Source organism: Uloborus diversus, chromosome 3, assembly GCF_026930045.1.
Source record: "Uloborus diversus isolate 005 chromosome 3, Udiv.v.3.1, whole genome shotgun sequence".
Lineage (NCBI taxonomy): Eukaryota > Metazoa > Arthropoda > Arachnida > Araneae > Uloboridae > Uloborus > Uloborus diversus.
The window spans coordinates 207,483,418-207,506,860 of NC_072733.1; the positions used below are offsets into that span (position 1 = coordinate 207,483,418).

The following is a 23,443-nucleotide window of genomic DNA, read 5'->3' on the forward strand; positions in this document are numbered from 1 at the left end:
CTATAAATATATAACCGTGGGAAGGTAAAGCGCAGCGACTGCAAGTGTATCATTTTTCTTTCCTTTCCTTTTCTTTTTTTCTTTCTTTCTTTTTTTTTGCATTCTTGTAATCTATTTTACTTCAGCTTTACTGTACAAGTCTGCTTATTTGGTTTGAAAATAAAGCACGAAACAAACGTCAAATTCCAACATTTCTCTATTTTTAGTACGGAATCCAAAACACGTTTCTTCAAATATCTCAAAACCTCCTTCCTGCAGATACTGAAACCTTCCCACGGCAGTATACTCCTCCACAGCACACTTGGATGCTCATCACGCCACTTGATTGCAATTATTACAAATGGCTTCTGTACTGATATCGATCGATACCACCTTCACCAGCACATCCTCACCATAACTCAAACCGGGCCCCCTCAAAATACGGAAGGTTGGTATGCCGCACCTTGTATATACAGGTTGGTTACCAAATAACATGAGGTCCCCAGAGCCCTCCAAAGAATTAGATGAAACATAGCCAAATCCCACAGACGTACATAATAGACCATAAGATTTTGATTTCTAAAATAAAAAAAATGTATCAAAAGTAGCTACCAGAGGAAATTTTTCAGCTATAAAACTGTTCTACTGTGAGTACTTAAAGGTTAAATGATAAAGTACGTATCAATTTTATTAACCACAAATGATTGTTACTCAGAAACGAAATTCAATGTGATCATTACCATGATGCCCCCCATAAGATACAAGACACTTTTCGCTGCGACTCCCACCATGTCCGAATGAATTTGTCTCACCAATAACGTTATTTAATTTTGCAAAGATGCGAAATCGAGAACAAGTCCTCTATAGACAACATCTTAAAGAACTAAGTCCCCTGAACCAGAAGTCACAAGGATTGAGATTGCGCGAACCCGCTAGCCATGCCATAAGTAGTACGCAACTCACTCTGCTACAGAGAAATATTACCGTTATCCATATTGTATTTTATGTCCAATACGGGGTCGTGCATCTTCCTACATGATTTATGATCAAATCGAGACAGCGTCGATACCGCGCGGATTTTTTTTTTTTTTTTTCTGCTGCGACTTATGGTTCGGATTTTAGTGTAGTGGTTATATTGAACCTCACTGGTAAGCAACAATTATTTGTTGCTAATAAAATTGATGTGTTTTACAACCTTTGGCATTTATCCATTCAGTATTCACAGTAATACACTTTTGCAGTGCCGAAATTCCTCTTTTGGTGGACTTTTGTAAACTAAAAATTGCTGACTTTTAGTACTACTTTTTCAATTTACAAATTGGAAGCCCATGGACTGCTAGGTATGTTCATGATATATGGTTGTGTTCCGTACAGTGCGTCCAATGCTTTAATCGTTCAAAGGCTTTGAACACCTAATATTATATACATTTTATAACCACCATATATATATATATATATATATATATATATATATATATATATATATATATATATATATATATATATATATATATATATATATATATATATATAATATCCGTTTTTACACAGAGCTGGAGCTGAAATGGATGTTGATTACAATTCCAACGAAAAATTAGATCCTGATTACGGCTGTATTGTACGAAAACGTAATCTAGTACAGTCAATTACAATCACTAGTTGAAATTATTCTAAACTGAATGCACTGCCTTTGAAAAGCATTTTAAGCAGTTCAGTAAAGGAACATTTTGTGTTTTAATGAACTCAAAACAGCATTTAACAAACATGTGTTAAACACTCCCACGAGTAATTTTGAAATGACCGAAAATACTATGTTTAAGTTTATGAAAACGTCAAAAACTTTGTTTCGAAACAGGAGAAGCAGACTGACGCAAAGTAATTAAAAGTACAAGAAAGAAGAAAAGAGACATAATTTATTTTTTTCCCCCTTTTCATTTGTACTTTTCATTATTTAGTGTCATTTTGCTTCTCACTCCATCTGCGAGTAAGTACTTGAAAAAATTGTTTTAATCTGTAATTGCTGATCTTTTTAAAAGTATTCCTTAAGATTAAAGTTTCTTGTTAAAATATATAATTTTCCTTGCCATTCTTCGTCGAGTAAAAATAACTATTCCACTAATGAGTACAAAAGGGTTACATTTCGTTGTCCAGGGAATGAAGTATCTTCACCATTAGAGTGGCTCAAAAATACATGTAAAAAAAGTTTCTACTAGATAACTGGATACCCCTCAATATTTTTAGACTTGTCGATAGTAATATACTGGAAGAATTTCAGCTTCTTATTTCAACTGAAAGAGGGTGCTCAACACCCTTCACCAAATTTCATACGTATGGGGATGGGCGGGGGTTAAAAAAGTACATTGAACTGAAAAAACGATGCTACATATTATAATATACACGAGTAATGTGCAATTTCATTGCAAGAAAATAATTGTTTAAAAAAAAAAAAAGCTGAGAAACTAAATGGCCCTAAATGCTTGACATTTTCTATGCTACGACTAATTTTAAATTAAGGAGTCATTGAACACCCTCTTAAAATTTGAGTAAGAATCTAAAACTTTTGCAGCATAATACTATTAGTAAGTCTAAAAAAACTACACTGTAAAAAAAACTGTAAATTTTGAAGAAGTTATCCGTATTTTTTACAGAAAAAAACTGTTCGTAATAAAATACAGGATTTCTCTGTTTTTTTGAATCTGTAACCGGTTATATTTTGTTTTTCTTCGAATCTTCGAAATTTCGCCCGCGTGTTTGGATTTTGGTTCTCGTGTTCGAGTTTTTGATCTTATATTTATTTAAAGCGAGTAAGTCTTAAATCGTTTGCAACTTCCATTTCATTGCATCCTAATCAATATTTCATTATTATGTTTTTTTGTCATCTGTTACAGAGGCATATTCGGAAATTTACCTTTGTATACATGTATTTCGTAGTAGTATAATAAATATTGAAATGGATTTATGAAAGTATAGTTTCATTTTTTAATCTTCATAAAATAATAAATCAGCTTGAACAAATAATAAAAATACGGAAGATTTCTGTAAAATAAACGGAAGAAAACTGGCGTCCTGGCTGACAGTTTTTTTCTGTAAATTTTACAGATTTTTTTTACAGTGTAGTGGGTGTTCTGGACTTTAGCTAGAAAAAAAATTTAACCACCCCATTCACCATAGAATATAATTATAAATTAGTAGTTTTGTTCCCCTGAATGTACAGATTAATATTAAAAAAAACATGTCAAGCAGTGAAAACATCTTTAAGTCCGATAAGTACGTGTTATAAGAACACGGATAAGGATAATTGATTCAGATATATTGAATGGAGGGACAAGTTTAGTTGAAGTGCGCTGCATTATAAATTGTTATACTAATAATGACTAGTAATGAAAAGGAAGAAAATTCTCACTTCTTCAAAACGGGCCATTCCTCCCCCTCCCCGGCTGAACGTATGCAATATGATTGATTAACCATGAAGAATACTGAGAGCAATGTAAGAAAAATATCACTAACATGAAAAACTTGGATTCTATCATGTTTCCTAATTTTAATAGGAGGTTTTATGTATTTTTTAGAGTTGAATCCGAAAATAATTTTCAAAATTTCCGGCACCTAAAAAAAAATTTAACCACCCTATTCACCATAGAATATAATTATAAATTAGTAGTTTTGTTCGACTGAATGTACAGATTAATATTAAAAAAAACATGTCAAGCAGTGAAAACATCTTTAAGTCCGATAAGTACGTGTTATAAGAACACTGATAAGGATAATTGATTCAGATATATTGAATGGAGGGACAAGTTCAGTCGAAGTGCGCTGCATTATAAATTGTTATACTAATAATGACTAGTAATGAAAAGGAAGAAAATTCTCACTTCTTCAAAACGGGCCATTCCTCCCCCTCCCCGGCTGAACGTATGCAATATGATTGATTAACCATGAAGAATACTGAGAGCAATGTAAGAAAAATATCACTAACATGAAAAACTTGGATTCTATCATGTTTCCTAATTTTAATAGGAGGTTTTATGTATTTTTTAGAGTTGAATCCGAAAATAATTTTCAAAATTTCCGGCACCTAAAAAAAAATTTAACCACCCTATTCACCATAGAATATAATTATAAATTAGTAGTTTTGTTCCCCTGAATGTACAGATTAATATTAAAAATAACATGTCAAGCAGTGAAAACATCTTTAAGTCCGATAAGTACGTGTTATAAGAACACTGATAAGGATAATTGATTCAGATATAGTGAATGGAGGGACAAGTTCTGTTGAAGTGCGCTGCATTATAAATTGTTATACTAATAATGACTAGTAATGAAAAGGAAGAAAATTCTCACTTCTTCAAAACGGCCCATTCCTCCCCCTCCCCGGCTGAACGTATGCAATATGATTGATTAACCATGAAGAATACTGAGAGCAATGTAAGAAAAATATCACTAACATGAAAAACTTGGATTCTATCATGTTTCCTAATTTTAATAGGAGGTTTTATGTATTTTTTAGAGTTGAATCCGAAAATAATTTTCAAAATTTCCGGCACCTAAAGATTTTTCCTAATTTCAAAACATGTAAAATATGAAAAAAAATTACGACTTCAAAGTTGCCTAAATGAGTGAGGAGTTTGAAGTAAACGGAGAAGGACATATTGATTCGTTAGTTTTCAATGAAAATTGCAAAAAAAGAGCCTATATTTCTTTTCTTTCCTTGATTTTTTTCAAAGTTGTAGTTGTTATGACCTAAAAAAACTTGAAATTTTTTCAAAACACATTTCAGTTATTTCATTTCTGTAAAGGTATTTTCAAAGCAAAATATTTAACATTTTCAGTGTGAGAGATTTTAAAATGTTTTTTACACTCATAAGTAAGGCGATCAAATATGTCGAATGGTGTTAAATTCTTTCACTCTGTTTCCAGAGTCAACACTAAAAGGAGCACCCGAAATTCGACTAACGAAACCCAACTATTGTAGTTCAGTGTAATGCATAATAACTAATTAATACATAATAAGCTGAAAAAGATAATTAAAGCAGAATAATTAATTTCAAAAGACGGATATATTCAGTGTATTTTTAAAAATCCGCTCTTTCGGAAAAATCCTGCGGTTACCAGATGAATGGAACGAATGAGACGCTAAGGAAGAACATCCTACTAATACATTTCAATAAATATCTCTTATTAACAGATACGTAAATAAATTAATATATAAAGGTGTAAATGCATAATTAGTTGCGTACCTGATTAATATGTATGAGAAAATTATAAAGAAATTGCGAGAAATTAAGAGGGAAATGTGTCGTAAATTTATGCTGGACTTAAAAGAGGTGTTGGCGGGAGTCTTCACCTCAAGAGAGGCATCAAAAGAGAAGAAAATAATCGCTATCTATAAGGATAGGTAACATTAATGTCTCACAGCTTAATTCTATTTTATGTTGTAAATACGAAAATAATGCACGTGTTTTCAATAAGTTTGTACATTAAAAGAAAATTTAAATTACAATTCTTGTTCAATCAAAAATTAATTTGGAGACCGTTCAAATCAAACTTGATAAAAATGGTATTTTGATAGGGATCAACGTGAAAACTAATTAATTGTTGAAAACGGTGTCATTATTCACAATTTAGGCTGCAATTTGTGAATAATAATAAGAGGTAAAGTTTATAATCATAATGAATATATTACATAAATTAAGCAATACTTTTTGTTGTGGATATGGATTGGGTCCAATATCGACCTCAGAACTCCATAAATTGAAAATGTTAATTAACAAAATAATAATAATTATTATATATGTTGAAAATTTTTCAAGTCGAGAAAAAATATATTAGTTACCTGTTTATTAAATAACCTCATTTTCTTTAGGTTTTGAATTGCAAGTTACCACTAGACTGCCCACATGTCCACCTCCATTGGTCATCCCCCGCGTCTACGAAACAAGGTGAAGCATATACTCAGCTCAACTATGCTCTGTTGTGGTCGAAAGAAAGTAAGTGCATTCATTATTTTTTTAATGTTTCATATTAAATCTGCTAAACATTTAAGTATGAAAATGAATAATCCTTACCTCTCCCTTTTAACAGTATTTTGAAACGCGATAGCTTACGAAATTATGAATGTTTAACCACCAATTTAAGGAAACTTTCACTTATAAGGGTTTTTCTTCTTCTTCTTTTTTTTTTTTTTTTTTGACCACATTTTGGCAATAACATTTCAATATAAGAACCCTGAGGTAAGGTTACTTCCGTACATCAATTAAAGTACTTCTTGCCTTTTTGTTTATAACTTAGTAATTTCAATTATGTTTCTTTACCTTTAGTAAGACATGGTGATTACGAGTAACAGTAATTCTCTGTTACTGAACAGCAGGAACAGTATTTCTCTGTTACTGAACAATAAGGTTATAACTGGATATACTACTTGTCAAGCATTTTGCCATTATTACTTTAAAAACAAGTGAGATTACTTACTTGTTTAACTCTTAACCTTGAAATATACGCTTGATATAAATCGTTAAACCTCCAACCTATATGAACATTTAATCAACTGTTGGTTCAACATTTGTGTTTCGCATTGCTTATACTGATATTGTGGTTTGAACGGTTAAATAGAGTAAATTTGCATAAGGCAAATCCACGGTAGCGGACGCATCAATTTTGCACAAAACACCTTACAAAAACTCCGAATACGTTAGGAAGGTTTCTCGTCGCACGAACTGTTTGAAGAACATGAACTGTACTTCTATAAAACGCACTTAAATTTCAAAGATTCTCAGAAACAATATTTAAATATCATTTTAATCTCATTAACAAATGTATTTCATACGATACGTCAGTCACTGATTAAAAAAATAACATTTGAAAGTTATTTCCGGAAACATTCAAAAATATACTGCATAATATAAAAGTAGGGTCTTAGTTCCTCATAGAGTTCGGGGGTTAAGACAACTATCCAACGCTTTTGGAGTTAATAGGGTGCTTTGTGCAGCCAATGACACTTTTATTAAAATTAAATTGCCCAAATCAAACTTCAAGATTAGGGTCAAGAGATTAAAAAGACTGGAGACTCAATTAAAAACTTAAATCTTAGCTTTAACATTAAGGACAAATGCTCTATATTCCCGTAAACTAGGGCATTTCAGAATATCTTGTCATTAAAATCCATAGGCCATCCTAAAAGCAACATTCACTTTTGCCAGTTTCAAAAAAAAAATAACCGTCAACCCTTTCATTTAAAAGAGTGTTTGTATTTTAGAGCAAAAGCGTTGTCACGTTTTGAATCATAGAATATTAAAGTGCCCCCTTTTCTTTTCTCTCGCTCTCTTTTAGCATTTCTCATGCTCAACTGTTCATTTACAAAACGCACACATTTCTCCAAGGAAAAATGTCAAAGAAAACCTTTCTAGTTAAAATGGACTGCTTTTTGTAAAAAACGTTATTCTTCCTTTCATGTATTTCTGACAGATGGAGAAAAAAAATATTCATTTTCAAATAATGTACGTTGAACAAATCTCAAAAAATTCTCTAAACCACTTGAATGGTAGAAAAATAACCTGAAAGTGTTCATTTATTTTTCTGTAAATTCGGGCATTTCAGATTATTTCGTCATTAAAATCCAATGGCTATTCAAAAAGAATCATTCCTTTTTACCATTTTCAAAATAATATTTCTCTACCCTTTTATTTAAAAGAGTAATTTAATTTAGTATTTTTTAGTATAAGTGTTGTCACTGCCAATGAAGAAAAATAACTCTAAGTGTTCACTTCGGTGCAAAAGAAGAAGAAAAGAACTGCCAATAAAGTGATTTTTCTGGTTAGGTGAAATCTGGAAAGAAAAGTTCAATGTTGCGAGAAAAAGCTGAAGTTGAAGAAAAGCAAAATCGTTTCTTGGAGAGATAAAGCACGAAATGCTGCTATGCTCAAACACTTGGTTATAAGTTATAGTCAAAAAGGTCATTTTCTTCTTCACTTTTTCCTGCAATGCAACTTCTTACAGCTTTTTTCTTATAACTTATAAAATATTCGTTGGAGATGTGTCTTCCTCGTAAAAAATTAAAGAGTTTTCTTCGTATATTTGAATGTAAAACAAAACCGGCAAATAAGGGAGATGTTCCCTTCTTACACCGAGACCTTTAACTTGAATAAGCTTCTTCTATTGACAGTAAGCTGTTATCTAAAACTTATTTATAGTGTCCGTATATTGCGTGCACGACTTACGTTACATGTTGACATGATACTCACATCCTAATTATTGATTTCATTCAAATATAATTCATAGAAATTTTTTAGTGCGTACATAAGCACACGCACTTTATTTTTTTTTCTGCATTATATATCATTGAATTTCCGTATTTCAAAGCTTGCTAATGATCAACTAGTCATTTTGGAAGTGCATATTTGATCGAAAACAATTATCATGAGTTTGTTCATGGTCAAAACAAAACATGGCCAAAATTTAAAATCATGCGCTAATTCGAGATCACATATAGGATTATTTTAAACTCTATTACCATGAAAATCTTACCATGGAGTCATACTTCTAATTTAGTGCAAAATAAATTATCTCGAGTCAATTAGTATCATCAGATGACGGAATAAAGAATACTTCGTCGGTGTTCAAGCAAAAGACGCGAAGTTCACAAATCATATTTCGCGTACTACTGTTGTCGATTAGAATTTAGAACTTGTGATTTCTTGACGTGAACTAATTTCATAGATCTAAAGTTATATCAGAAAACCCAATGTAGGAGCCAGTTCAGTCTATATAATTATTATTACTATTTTTCATAATGATTCAAAAGTTAAAATACTTACTGATGAGGAAGAGTTTTTCAGTTCCAAACTTCTTTGGATTTTCGTTTTCCTTTTTTTTTTTTTTTCATTTTTTAAAATAAATGATTTGTTCATTATTATTAAATTCAAATCTGTTTGAAACCTCAATTTCAACATTTCTTCTTTTAAGGTTTTCTTAACATCTCATTTGTACCTTTATCTTTTGCTTTCACTTAAAATCTTTTTCTCGGCGATATTTTTGTTTCACAATAGTTCAAGATAGTTGATGTTTATAGCTGCGATCATTATAACGGCTCAGGTTAGAGCAAGATGATTTCCTATTGCGTGTTAGTTTTATAAATACATGTTTTATTGCAATGATCAAAATAAAACAGAAATAATATTCGGGATATACTTTTCAGTTTTACATTATCAGCCTCTAAACCCATTTTAAAAAATACAATAATGCATTTTTTATCTTTTGTTTCTTTAATTTAAATTATGCAATTTAATAAGGGCAATTCCACCGGTAACTGACTGACATTTTTAGAGCAAAATAGTGTGTACTTAGCAACATTCAACGCAAAATATGCGATGAGCAAACGATATTTTCTCCTGTATTACTGTATTTTTTAAGCTGAATTTAATGGTTTAATTAAATTCTTGAATTACATTTTGGTTAATTTTTAAAAATTTCTTAAAAAGACGGTAATTGACTGACATTTTAAACAGCAGCATGTCCGTCAGTTACCATGCTTTTGATATTATTTCTAAAATTATCCAAAATGTATTTCAAGAATTCAATTATATCAATAAATTCAGCTTAAAAAAATACAGGTTTTACTATAATACAGGAGAGAAGATCGTTTGCACAAAGTATATTTTGCGTTCAATGTTGCAAAATACACACTTTTTGCTCTAAAAATGTGAGTCAGTCACCCGTGGAATTGCCCATAGATTATTTTTGCAACCAAAAGAAAAAAGCTAATATAAAGCTTAAGGAAACGTGCAGAAAGAATAGTTTCCATCAAAAAATCTTATAATTTGTAAACTAGAAAGTACTTAAAAAAAGTCCAAAGCATTTTTTTCTACGACATGGATCTTAAAACAGAATCAATCAGTATAATATAAAACTCTATTTTGTCTGAAACTATTTTACCCGATCTCTTTTGTAAACAATTTACGAGATTACTAAATTTCGAGGGAATGTTTTTTAAAATTTATTTGTGCCTCGAAGTATATTTTTTTCATTTATAAGGAACGTGATTCCGCCATTCATTGAAAAAGTGCCTCTTATATTTACAATAAAAGCATAAGATAGTTTTTTTTTAAATAAGTTATAAAAATTGTTCCAAACAATCAAACCTCGTATCATTTTCATTGCACCTAAAATCATGACTTCGAAGGAAAATCACACAAAATTATATTTCTCGACAGCCTAACCCTGTAAATTACGTTTCTTGGTTACATTAGTCGGAACGCAGTGCTGCTGAATTGCAGTTCTGCCATTTAAATCAAGGAAAACAGCTGCCTCCCAGCTCAGGGGGGAAAAAGCATGATCTTTTGAAATTACTGTTAATTGTTGCAGAATTAGATTTTTTTAAATTAGACTGTATTTTTTGCGTCGTAGCAATAAGTGACCGCTTCTACAACTTTTCAAATGAATCGGTTATTTCAGAAAGGGCGTAAGTCCAATGGATTATCGTAGGACTTGCGCTCTTTCTGAAATAATCGATTCAAATATGAAAATAGGACAGGATTTCTTGAACAAAACTATAGGGTAGGTTGTTTCGTACTTTATAGTTTGTCGTTGACGGTTTCTAACAGGAATAATATCACTGGTAAATCCAACCCAGAGTTTACATAACTGTAGTGAAAGAGAGGCTTAATATTTTTTTGGAAACCAAAAGTAGTACTTTTAGAGTATGTACTCTAGACTGAATCACATACACATGTACAGCAAAAATAAAATAACTTGACGCTGTGCGTTTCTTCATTATTTTGACCGAAGATCTAATATAATTTGTAGGGCTCTTAAGAGCAAATTCAAACATGGAGCTAAAACACTCTAGAAAGAGGTTTTTAAAAATGTCTTTAATGATTGTGTGCTGCAATAATTTCATTCAAAGCAACAGATAAAAGATTGTGATCTCTTCAAAGCAGCCTATCTTTCGGTGAGTTACCAAACGTGAATACTTAACTATTTAGTTAATCTCGGTTAATAGACAGACAAAGCGGAGGCTAAAAGTTTTCAAGCTTTATTCCGTCTTGTCACGCAATTTCATTCAACTCTCATTCCCACGGCTTGTTATTTATTCAGGAAGTTTTGGTGTTAAAAACCTCATTCTGATTACTTTCTTTTTTATTTGCTGTCGGTGAACAAACTATTTTCCCCACTTGATCTGCATAAGTAATTATTATTTACGTTGGAAATACTCACTAAAAACTTTTTATATTATCCTAGGAGAACGTTTTTAACACTAATTAGTTTAAGTACGCTGCTCTGCATTGCGATCATTTACCGAAACATAAGAGGATTATTTCAAAGTTTGTTCCTAACATTTAAGACAGTTAACATATTTAGCCCTTAACTATATGCACGATTAATGAAGTTCATGATCTTTAGTTGGTCAACTAAAACTCTTTCAGTTTCTTTCATTATATGTTTCTATTGTATTTTTTTTTTCTTTCTTTCTTTTTCTTTTTGAAATTCTCAATTTATTGATATCTTGCTTGACCCGTAAACTTCGGTCATTTTGAAAGAGATAGTAAGCAGCCATTCATAAGTATGCCCATCAAAAGGCTGGTTTTGCAAAAGAGGCGGACGTCACTTTCAGTTGCAAGAAAAAGAAACAATAGACGACATTTTAGTGTTAAAAAATAATCCGAATATTATGAGGCATATTTCACGGTCATAGGATAATTATTATTGTTTGTTTTCATCTTTTTAAGAACAAGATAATTGACATTTAACAGTGCTAAATAATACTTATTTATGTGGAGGCTTACTATACGTACTAAAATGTCATTATCATCCACTGTTTCTAACCAAACTTTCGGTCTTTAATAATCTGCTTAGACAAAATAATAATAATAACTAAAACAAATCTCTAAAATGGATTTCTACGATGCTACAAGTATCTAATTTGAAACCAAGTTTCTTTTTGCTTGATTGCATAGATTGATATGTTTCTTACGTACGTAAAACTTGTCCGCAGAATTTTGTGTCATTACCATCCAACATTTTTTACAAGCTAACCACTACGTGCGATTGGCAGTTGAAATAACTTTCAGTTTTATTAAGAGCCATCATAACTTCGTTAGCAACATACGAATTTTGTGTGTAGAAATTTCTAAGCTTCTTGATTAAGTGTATTAATCCCAAAGTATATAAGAAAAATATACGTCAATCTTACCATCCTCGCTCATAATGAGTTAGTTTTAACACTATTGTTCAATTTTGTTCCTTTTATGCTTAAAAATAGTGATTCTTAGTTAGAAATTTATGAACAGTTAAGGAAGGTAGCCATACTTTATGTCTTGTCAAGTTAAATAAATTAAAGTGCCATTAACAAACCAGTGCAAAAATTATACATGCGGGTGGTAAAGATAGACTGTGGATAAAGTGATACTAAGTGCATTATTTCCATTAATTCAGATTATTGAAGTTTTGAAAGTTACTTTTTTAAACTACGGACGTTTAATTCCTTAAGTTTGATCGGAGCTCATTTGAAAAATTGATTATGAATATTTTTTAAAATCTTCAATACTTTAGTATTTTTAGTGTCTTTGTTTTGATTGTAGATAAAAAATTTAATGAAGTATTAATTAATCATTTGATTCATGAACCAAAATCAATGAAAACTTAGAAATAAAATTGAATTTATTAAATTTTCCAAAGTTACAAATTTAACTTTACATCTCCGAGAATGAAGATGCTTTGTGAACTTTTACAGTTTAACAAAGCCACATAGGTTGGCTTTCTCAAAAAAAAAAAAAAAAAAAAAAAAAAAAACGGCATTCCTTGCAGAAAGTGGAAAAATTGGTAAAAATCGAAAACTCGCCTAAATCCTTTACGCAGACGATACACTAAATATAAAATATAATTGGCGTGAGAGATTTAATGTTTGATTAAATTGTATCATGTTAAATGATATTAGGGGTGTTCAAATGAAAAGGTACCCCCAAACGTCACAAAAACTTAACCTTTAACATATTTGCGATGCCGCTATGGGAGAATGTAGCGAGACATCTAGGGATGGGATTGAAGTATCCAGCGTAGATCGGAATGATGCTCAGGATACCTGAAATTTTTTTTCAGATTTTACGCTAACACGGAACTATTTTCAAATGTGTGTATAAAATATTAAGATAAAATTAACTTAGGGTACACCGGGGCACGTTTACGCGGATTTTTTGCAATGAATTTTCTAAATTTTGTGCTTTAATTTAGAAAATTTTAGACATTGCCTTTTAATGAAGCAGTTAATGGAGTCAAAATTGGTATATTCAGTTGTTGCTCACCAGTTTGTGTTTTTAACCGTTAAAAAAATTATTTTAGAGCCCAAATCGGTTGCGTGAACTTGCCCCAGACACGGGGCACGTTTACACATATTTATTTTGACACCTAACATAGTTCTGTTAGTGTTTTAAACATAGTCTTATCATCGTTAAAATAAAGCAAATTTATTACAGTCTGAATAGTGAATAAAGTAAAAGCTGAACGGGCATGAAGACAGCACTACATGTTTTTAAGCTATAATATACGAATTTATAACTCAATTAAAAAGTAAATAGTGATTTTCAAAACTAAATAGCCTGAAAATACTAAAAAGGTTTGAGACAGTTCGGAGCGAAAAAAGCGTCAGGGCATGTTTAGCAGTAAGACACAGAAAGTACGTACGTAAAGGTATATTCAGACGCCAATGCGTAAACTTGCCCCGTCCCCAAATTTGGATTTATTTTGAACGTGCAAAAAATGTAATTACATTTCAGTTCGTACAAATACAATTCTGAAAAAAAAAGGATAAAATTCTGCTAATTTTCATATGTTTGTTCTTTTTTAACTAAGTATTATTTATTCACAATAAGCTTCAAAACGTTCAACTCAAAATTTACTCGACTTGGTAAGAAACAGATTATTCTTTCTGCATCCTAGATCGAAGCTTGACTGATGCCCAAAAACTTGTGAGGATATTTGCTAGGGAGCAGCATCAACCTGTTATGACTGTTGGCTCTCCAGTTATAATTCGTTTTGAAAAAATCGCATTGCGTAAACGTACTCGGTCTACCCCATTGTGAATGTCTCTAAAAATTTTGTTAAAATTCTCTGGAAATTTTTGAGGCAAAACTAAATTTTCAAAACTATCTTGAGATTTCTGCAGAATTTCTCAAAGAAGTGGCATTTTCTAGATAAAATTTTGAAATCATTTTTAGTGGAGTTCCACAACATCCCGAGTTCCCCCCTCGGGAGAAGGAGAAGTAAAAAATCGATTGCTAAAAATATCATCTACGCATTTTTTTGCTATGCGTAATTTTTTAAACACATTCCATGTATTTCCAAAGAATTTTATTTCTGATTTACTGACGTCTTTTTTAAATTGATACTGATAACCATGCCAGAGTGAGACTTCTGCATGCAAAATGGCAAAACAAGCGTATTTAATATTCAAATTCAACGCAGTCGTTTCTTGTGTCCTGTGGCAGAACGCATTCATCAATTGTCTGAAAGTGCTAAAATGAATAAAGATACTTAGGAAATATTATTAAACATTCTTATCTTCTATTATTTGTCTTTTTAACGAGCTCCGATTGTCCTTAATAACGAAAACTGGTAAAGTTTAGCTCAAGATCGACTTTTAATTAAGCTTTTAAAGATACTTGGAATAAGTAACTGCGTAACTTACATGCCTACTTCCAATTTTACATTTTAGTGAGATCAATTTTACATATTAGTGCACGCATTTAATAACCAAAATTGTTGAAACTTTGAAATCATTTCTTAAGAAACTTCAAGTTCCTAAATAAAAGTTTAGAACTAAAAGAGCACAGACCGAAATATTTTTCAGAATAACATTTATTATTCTAACTGGTCGACTTTTCAGATTATTACAGTATTTCTTCAGGTGACACAAGAAATGTATATTATTCATTGAATAGCAAGCTATACAATAACTAAAAACTTTCTCTAAGACGAAATAAGGCATAAAAAGTTTAAAGTAAATATTAGACTTTTCAATGTTAAAGAGTACGTGCTGAATTCTTTGATACAGGAGAATAGATACATGTGAATAAATACAGTCTGTAAGAAAATACAAACTCAAAAGAAGCATAGAAAATACTTATTTCAAGCAGATTTTTTTTCACCTTCTTTGTGGCTATTTTTCGTTTTGGTTTCGCATTTCAGTTGAACTTGGATTTCATATAAAATCTTGTTTTGAATCTAACGTATGTTGGGTTATAATTTTGTTGTCTAGTTTTACTCCAGACATGTTCGTTATATTCGGTTTCAGAACTCTGAATCATCTTTAAGAAATCTTCAGAAAAGTAAACTAATATGACTTTTGCGAAACCAAACTTCAAAAGCTCTGAGCATCATTCGCCAAAGCTGGCAACAAAGTGGACAGAATTTTTGAACTAAATAAAAACTTCAACATGATAAAAATTCTTGTAAAAGCAAATAACAGTATTTGAAATGTGTATAAAAATTAAACAAGAAAAAAAAAGCACTTTAAAATTAAATTTCTTAATTGCGTTAAAAAACTATAATAAAATCATTACACTATTTGCTTGCAAGTTCTTTATCTACAAAACACAAGCGCTCATTTATTAATCTTCAGTACATATACTTTTGTCTCAGTTGGAGGGGTAAACTTACAAGCTAAGTTTACGAAAACAAACTATACACAATCAAAAGAAACTTGCTCAATCCTTTGTAATAAGTTGTAAATAACGTCACATATGAAAGAAGGTAGTTCGTTTTTTCATATTCATTTTCCCATTCATACCGCAACTTTTTTTTGTATTTACAACAATCATTCGTAATGAGTAACGATCGTACAAATCTGTCGACAGAACCCAAGAGCTCCATTTGTTAATCTTCAGTACCCATACATATGTTTTAGTAAAATAGGTAAATTTGTAAGTTGCGTTTATGAAAACAAACAATTCAGAATCAAAAGAAATTTGATCCAGTCATTGTAAAAAGCTTTTAAATCATGTCACATATGAAATGTAACTCAATGTTGTTTTCAGTTCATTATCATTGATACTTCAATAATCTGCTCATTTACAACAATCATTCGTAAAGATTAACGATCGCATTAATTTGTAGACAAAACCCAAGAGCTCATTTATCAATTTACAGTACCAAGACAAATGTGTCAGCAATACAGGTGAATTCATAGTTTAAGTTTATGAAAATAAACAGCACATAAGAAAGAATCTCCCTCAATTCTTCGCAAAAAAAACCCCCAGTAAATGCAATGTATATATGAAATTTAGCTCATTTTGCTATTTTAATTCTCTTTTCTATTGATACTTCAGTAATCTGTGTACTTACAATAATCATCCATAATGATTAACGGTCGCATAAATTTGTCGACAAAATCCAAGAGCTCATTTATCAATTTACAGTACCAAGACAAATGTGTCAGCAATACAGGTAAATTCATAGTTTAAATTTATGAAAATAAACAATGCTTAAGAATGAATCTCCCTCAATTCGTCACAAAAAAAAAATAGTAAATCACGTTACATATGAAATATAGCTCATTTTGCTTTCTTAATTCCCTTTTTTTTATTGATACTTCAGTAATCTGTGTATTTACAACAATCATCCATAATGATTAACGGTCGCATAAATTTGTCACTAAAGGACATACAATAGCTAGGACATATTAGTCACCGCATGCTCTAAACAATCGAAAGCCTCTTCGCATCGAAAAAAAAACCATCATTTAAAATCGAATCCCGTCTCATGAATAATGCATCGGTTGCTCCCCGGTGGGTTTCAACGACACTAACGTCGCTTTTATTTATTCGAAGCCGTGCCTGTGTCAGCCTCCGGGTTTGCTAATATCACTTAAACCGCAAGGAATTGTTTATATTTAGCGCCGCCCACCGCGGAATAGGGTGGTTTTCGAGAATCCTATTTTTAGTCGCTCGGGGTTGATTATTCTTATGAAATACAAGTCGGCTCATTTTAATTCAAATTGAAAAGGTTGATTTAGCATTTCGACGGGTTAAGCAAGCTCTGTTTAACATTTTGTATTTCAACTTTGAGTTGACAGTCGCTGCATTGATTTTTACTTCCTTTTACAAAAAAAGGAAGTATTGTATTCGCGAAAACATTTTCATTCAAAAATCGGCCTTAATTTCCATTTTTCTCACCCCCGAATGAATGTTGAGTTTTTTTTTTTTTTTTTCGACCCGACCACACGTGGATATATGCCTAGGAACCTACAGACACCCGAAACATCCATTTTGACGACCTCCGAGTTAATTACAACGAATTTTCTCGTGACGTCTGTATGTACGTATGTATGTGCGTATGTGTGTATGTATCTCGCATAACTCAAAAACGGTATGCCCTAGAAAGTTGAAATTTGGTACGTAGACTCCTAGTGGGGCCTAGTTGTGCACCTTCCCTTTTGGTTGCGTTCGGATGTTACTAAGGGGGTCTTTTGCCCCTTTTTAAGAGGAAATCATTATTAATTTCGATGTAAACTCAAGGGGTGTTATAATTTGTCGCACACTTGGCGATATAACGCCAGTCTTTTGGTCGCCAAGTTTTGTCGCTAACTTGGCGACAAATTTTGCAATGATTTTTTTTTTTTTTTTTTTAATATTTGGTTTCAATATGGCCACTGTTGGTGATATTTAGAGAGTAAACAATTGAACCACATTAAAATTGCCAGTAATGGGGAAATGACATTAAATTGGAGTAAAAGGAAGTCATGTGATGCACACATAAGCTCGTTTTTTTCCTTTTTGAATGAAACTGAATGTGAAAGACTGAGAAACGAGACAAGAAAAGTTGAAACTATGGAGTAAGGAGCAGATGCCTTTGTGAGGCAATAAGGCTCTAGAGGTGTATGATGCCACTGACAAAGTGCATTGTGGGAGCTCAGGGCGTACATTTCTCAAATTTTGAGTTGTTGAATTATCCTTCAACCATGATTGCTTTTTTTTAACTTTTTGCGTAATACTGTTAAAAATAAGTGTTTTCATCTCGGCAAGATAAAATATTAATATTTAATCTAACAGTCAGTAAATAATTACATTTAAAACTAAACGCACACGCTATAGACGTATACATGTACAGATCACCTTCGTACGAATGTGTGTGTGTACATACGTACGTATATTTAAGTACACTCATACTATATAAAGTAACAGTACGTATGGTACGTATGTACCATGGTACATACGTACGGCATGGGTACATATGGGTACATATACGTACATGGTACGTATGTACCATGTATGTACGTACCATGTACGTACATACATGGTTTGCGTGTTAATACGCATAGGTATAGTCTGCACACTTGGCGAACAGTTTTGTATGTCTTACGCACATTTCTTATGTGTGCTTCTTCATTCAAAGCTAGTTAAGATGGGGAGAGAAAGGGAATGTATCTGAGAATTCAAAAAAGATTTTGTGCATCTTAAAAGTATTTTATGTTGAATAACACACCGTTTCTTTAAATACAGTATAAATTTTGTTCTTTAGGTAGAAAACAGTAATATATAGTTAAGAAGTGGTATAAATACTCTTTTTCACAACGCACAAAATTTTGACTTCTAGGGGGAGGGAGTCATGGTACGTATCCAAGACCCGTAAGTCAAGAAATATCTGAATTGTAAGTCAAGAGTCTGATCGCGTAAGTCAACAGTTTTCTGAATATATCGTGACCTCAAAGCAACAGTAGGAAATCTTACTGTTATTCCTGGGAAGAGATGTCCTTAATACATTATATCATTCATGGAAATAGATCAGTAATTTAAAAAAATAAGGCTCCTTAAAATTTATTAACTTACTCGATTTAAAACGACGTTCTGAAAACAAGTTTCACTTTTAAAACTATATTTTTATGTGTTTGAGACATTTTCAGTAAAAGCATTTATGTTTATTAAACACAAGCTCTGTATCTTGTTCATTTAATCGTTTCCCCAAAACTTACCAGGACTGATTACATGCAATCTACAGAATCTGAATCGTGAACATGTAGTATGGAAATTTATTAGCCAAAACGGATAAAGATAAAGCTTAAGTGCAAAACAGACACGAGTCAGCGATGTAAAGGACGTTATCTGCAAACAGGTAGCAAAACAAAAACCACGTTCTTTACTCCTACTGAGGCAAAAGAGGATAAATGAGTAACTTTCATCAAACGATACAGAACATTAAGCTTCAGAAAATGTTTCTCTGGAATTGGTCTCATTTGAGTAAACTTTCTGATGCATATAGTAAAGCTAGAAATGATCCACGGAAGTTAAAATGTGCACGTAGAAAGGAGCCACGGATAAAAAAATCCAGTTATGTTGTAAAAAATATTACACAAAATGTGCACGTAGAAAGGAGCCACGGATAAAAAAATCCAGTTATGTTGTAAAACATATTACACAAAATGTGCACGTAGAAAGGAGCCACGGATAAAAAAATCCATTTATGTTGTAAAAAATATTACACAAAATGTGCACGTAGAAAGGAGCCACGGATAAAAAAATCCAGTTATGTTGTAAAACATATTACACAAAATGTGCACGTAGAAAGGAGCCACGGATAAAAAAATCCAGTTATGTTGTAAAAAATATTACACAAAATGTGCACGTAGAAAGGAGCCACGGATAAAAAAATCCAGTTATGTTGTAAAAAATATTACACAAAATGTGCACGTAGAAAGGAGCCACGGATAAAAAAATCCAGTTATGTTGTAAAAAATATTACACAAAATGTGCACGTAGAAAGGAGCCACGGATAAAAAAAATCCAGTTATGTTGTAAAAAATATTACACAAAATGTGCACGTAGAAAGGAGCCACGGATAAAAAAAATCCAGTTATGTTGTAAAAAATATTACACTACATGCGCTACAATTTAACAGTCGAATCAAATGGCAAAAATATGTTGCTTTTAGAATTACAATTTAATTTTTATTATTTCAACTAAAAAATATTAAATATTCCTAAAAAGTTCCAATTGGTATTGTGGAGTCAAAATTTATTTTTCATATGTTTATTTTCTATTAACAAAGTACTCATCTGAATACGGAATTATTCAACTTGAATTCTTCTCGTAAGTGTACAGTAAACTAATTTGCTGTTTGTTAAAAGGTCTTTCGTGGAACAAAACTGCTCGTAAAAGTTATGAGGCTATATGTCTTTCTGTCCTAACTTATCTGTAAGCAAAATGTCTTGTCATATGTAGATTCAGTCATCCCACATAGTGCGCAATTAATCATAAGCGAATATTTTTTAATTAAAAACATCAAACATGAATGCATGAATTTTGTTAAGTTGAAAACAGAGTTTTTTTTCTGAGCAAGTTCAACTTTTTAATATATTTTCACACACACACCTTCCGTTGTTTTCATTCTATACGAGCTGTTCAATTACCAATTGCAAGGAAAAGTACACCAAATAAAGACTCACAGTGAGTAAGAACACTAAAAGACAGGGGTTCTCAACCTTTCAGGCTCTGTACTCCCCTTTGAACATTGATGTGAAGTCACACTCGCCCCCTCACCATTACCATATGCTTTCTATTAAAAAACAGTACACTCGGAATGTGATACTGAAGCTGGTTATTAATGTAAATTAAATAATTTCGTATGCAAAATTTGACATTACAAAAACAAATTCATTCTGAACATATTATTACTGGAACATACAAAATTGACGAATCAAGGAACTAAATGGGTGATTCTTCAAAACCCTAGCAATATCATATCCGAGAAGGAAAACACAAAAATTGTTTAACTCAGAAAGTTTTTATTTTTTAACTCCTTTTATATTGTAAAAACAGTATTGCAATCGTAGTCCCCCCCCCTCAGATTTTGGCCTAAATTTTCATTTTACTTGCCCCCGGATGAATGCTGATTAATTTTCTCCGCTCATCCGCACGTGCAAACGTATCTAAGAGCGTAAAGACAGCCGAAATATTCATTTTGATTCTTCCCGAGTTAATTATTACGAGTTTTCTCGTGACGTCTGTGTGTGCGCATGTATGTACGTATGTATGCATCTCGTATAACGCAAAACCGATATACCAAAGAAGGTTGAAAGTTTATATGCAGACTATGGGTGGGGAGAGCTAGTAGTGTACCTCCAATTTTGGTTGCCTTCGAAACTTCTAAAAGAGATCTTTTACACTTTTGGGGGCAAAGGAGCGATAATTTCATTGAAAATTTCAGTGTAGAATAATTTACCGATACTTGGAAACATACAGCCAAGCTTTTGGTCGCCAAGTTATAGTCATCAACATGGCGATATATCACCAAAACTTCTGAGGGACACCCCACTCCCACCCCCAAGTACCTCCACTATTGTCTCTACCTCCTTAAGAAATACTACTTACAGAAAAGGTTAAGACAGAAAAATATATCGACTCAAGATTTTGTGTGAAATATTAATACCATGCATAAGACACAACTTCAAGCCGTTTCAATCTTTTTATAGTTTCAAATGAATTAAATCTTTTAGTGCATGAAGAAATCTTTTATTCAGACACATTTTATTCTAATATCACATAAAATATAACGCTAATTATATTAAAGTTAATTATGTTTAAATATGTATATGCTTCTCTACTCGTTAAAATTTCTTTTTGCATAATATTAACGCGAATTTTGTACAGTGATAATAAACATAATTTCTTTTTGTAAAATATTCAAAAGCATATTATAGAAAGAAACAAAAGTTTTATTTGACTGAAACTAATGCACTTAGATAATCATGTACGAATAGGTTTTGTGCCTGATGAATGTTGAAGTTTTAAAAATTTATGACCGAGGAAAAATGTTTTCTTTTATCCTAAAGTGAAATTACAATAGAAATACACTTTGTCATCTCGCTTGATTCAATTTTGTACACCAAAAATGTACCCATATTTGAAGCTGTTTTCCATACATTTTCAAAAGTTACCTCTATTTATTGTATTTTAACCATCTTTCTCTATTTTCTTCATTTCCAGAAAATTTCTGATTCCATCCAATAACTGAACGTTACGTCACGCTGACTTTGGATGCATTTTTAAAAATTGTTAAGAATTGGAAGTCCAATAAATAATGAATTCATATCCATCTCACATTAGTTATTAAAACTCATTCTTATCAAATACTTTTTAGAAAAAAAGATAGTCAAATCATATTATTCAATTGAAATTTCTACAAAAAATGGCGATGCGTTTGAAATATGATTCACTTTTAGAACAATAAAAGGTACACGGGAATAATAAATAAGTTATAAGTGTTTAACCAAACTCTTTTTCAATATAACTCAGAAGAACGACACGATATATGATAATGAAGATATTAGCCATTTATTTTCTAAGAGGAAATGTCCATTTGTAATAAAAAGGGTGATAACGATAATTATAGATCAAACTTAGTATGATATTCTCTTTCGTAACAATTTAGAGATTAAAAAAAAAACCTGAAAGCAGGATTGGCAAGGTTTTTCCCACCCTCGGTAAATACCATGGTAAAAACCGGTATTTACAGTCTTGGGGGAAATACTATGTTTTTCCCACATGGGAAAAACTGATTTTCAGAAACATAAATATAAATTCAAAACAATCTTTAAAAATATCTAAATTGAGTTCTAAGTAAATAACAGCTTGAAAGATTGAAAAAAATTAGAAAATTTACAGAACTGGACAATGAAGCGGATTCATTTACAAATATTTACCCAATACACAGATTACAAATCATAATCCTATTCATATTCTTCGTCTTCTACTTCCACATTGGATTTTAAAATCATGTAACAAAACACATTGCTTTTTGCAAACCCAGTCTATCTCTAATGTTGTTTTGGATGAATGAAATTTTTTTAAAAATACATTCAGCAGATGCTTTTAATGCAGGATGGACATCCCTTAAGATTTTTCATTAATTGCAGAAACCTTACTTAAATTCTTTCACCATAGTGCTGATGAAATAGTGTTTGTAATGCCTTCAGAGAAAAATGTCTTCGGCTGATTTTTCAAACATTCCATTTGAGTAAGCAAAAAATCTGGCATTAACTGTTACTGATGATGCAAAAGAACATTTTGTGTAAATATCACTCAAAACCTAAATTAAAAAAAAAATCTGCTTAATAGGTCTACTTAAAATGTAATAAAAATTTGATTTAAATTAAACAAACTACCTATTGCTTCTCTTGATAACCCTGGTATTTTTAAGTTAAATTTTTTTTTTTTAATATTTTCTAAAATATTTATTTAGGAAATTAATTATTGTTATTGTGAGCAAATTTTATGTTTTACGCAATATAATTCTTATTTATTTATATCCCTTTCCTACAGAATAATTTTAAACCCAAGGGAATTTTGCAATAACTATTTATTTTTAACTTCCATTTAAAAGATTCAGAAAGCCAAATATTCCTCACATATTGTTATTTAGAAGTTTTTACCAGTTATTACCATTTTTTCCCGGTATTTACCACTTTTTCCCAGCGGGATGGGAA

At 31.4% G+C, this 23,443-nt stretch overlaps 1 protein-coding gene across 1 annotated transcript in view; it reads left to right on the forward strand.

Annotated features, from left to right (window-relative positions):
* Window positions 1–5,876: 5,876 nt before the first annotated feature.
* Window positions 5,877–23,443, forward strand: part of LOC129218537 (rho GTPase-activating protein 100F-like) — a 102,360-nt gene continuing 84,793 nt past the window's right edge. Inside the window, 1 exon segment of the mRNA XM_054852831.1 lies at window positions 5,877–5,966. Coding sequence (XP_054708806.1) covers window positions 5,877–5,966 — 90 coding nt within the window.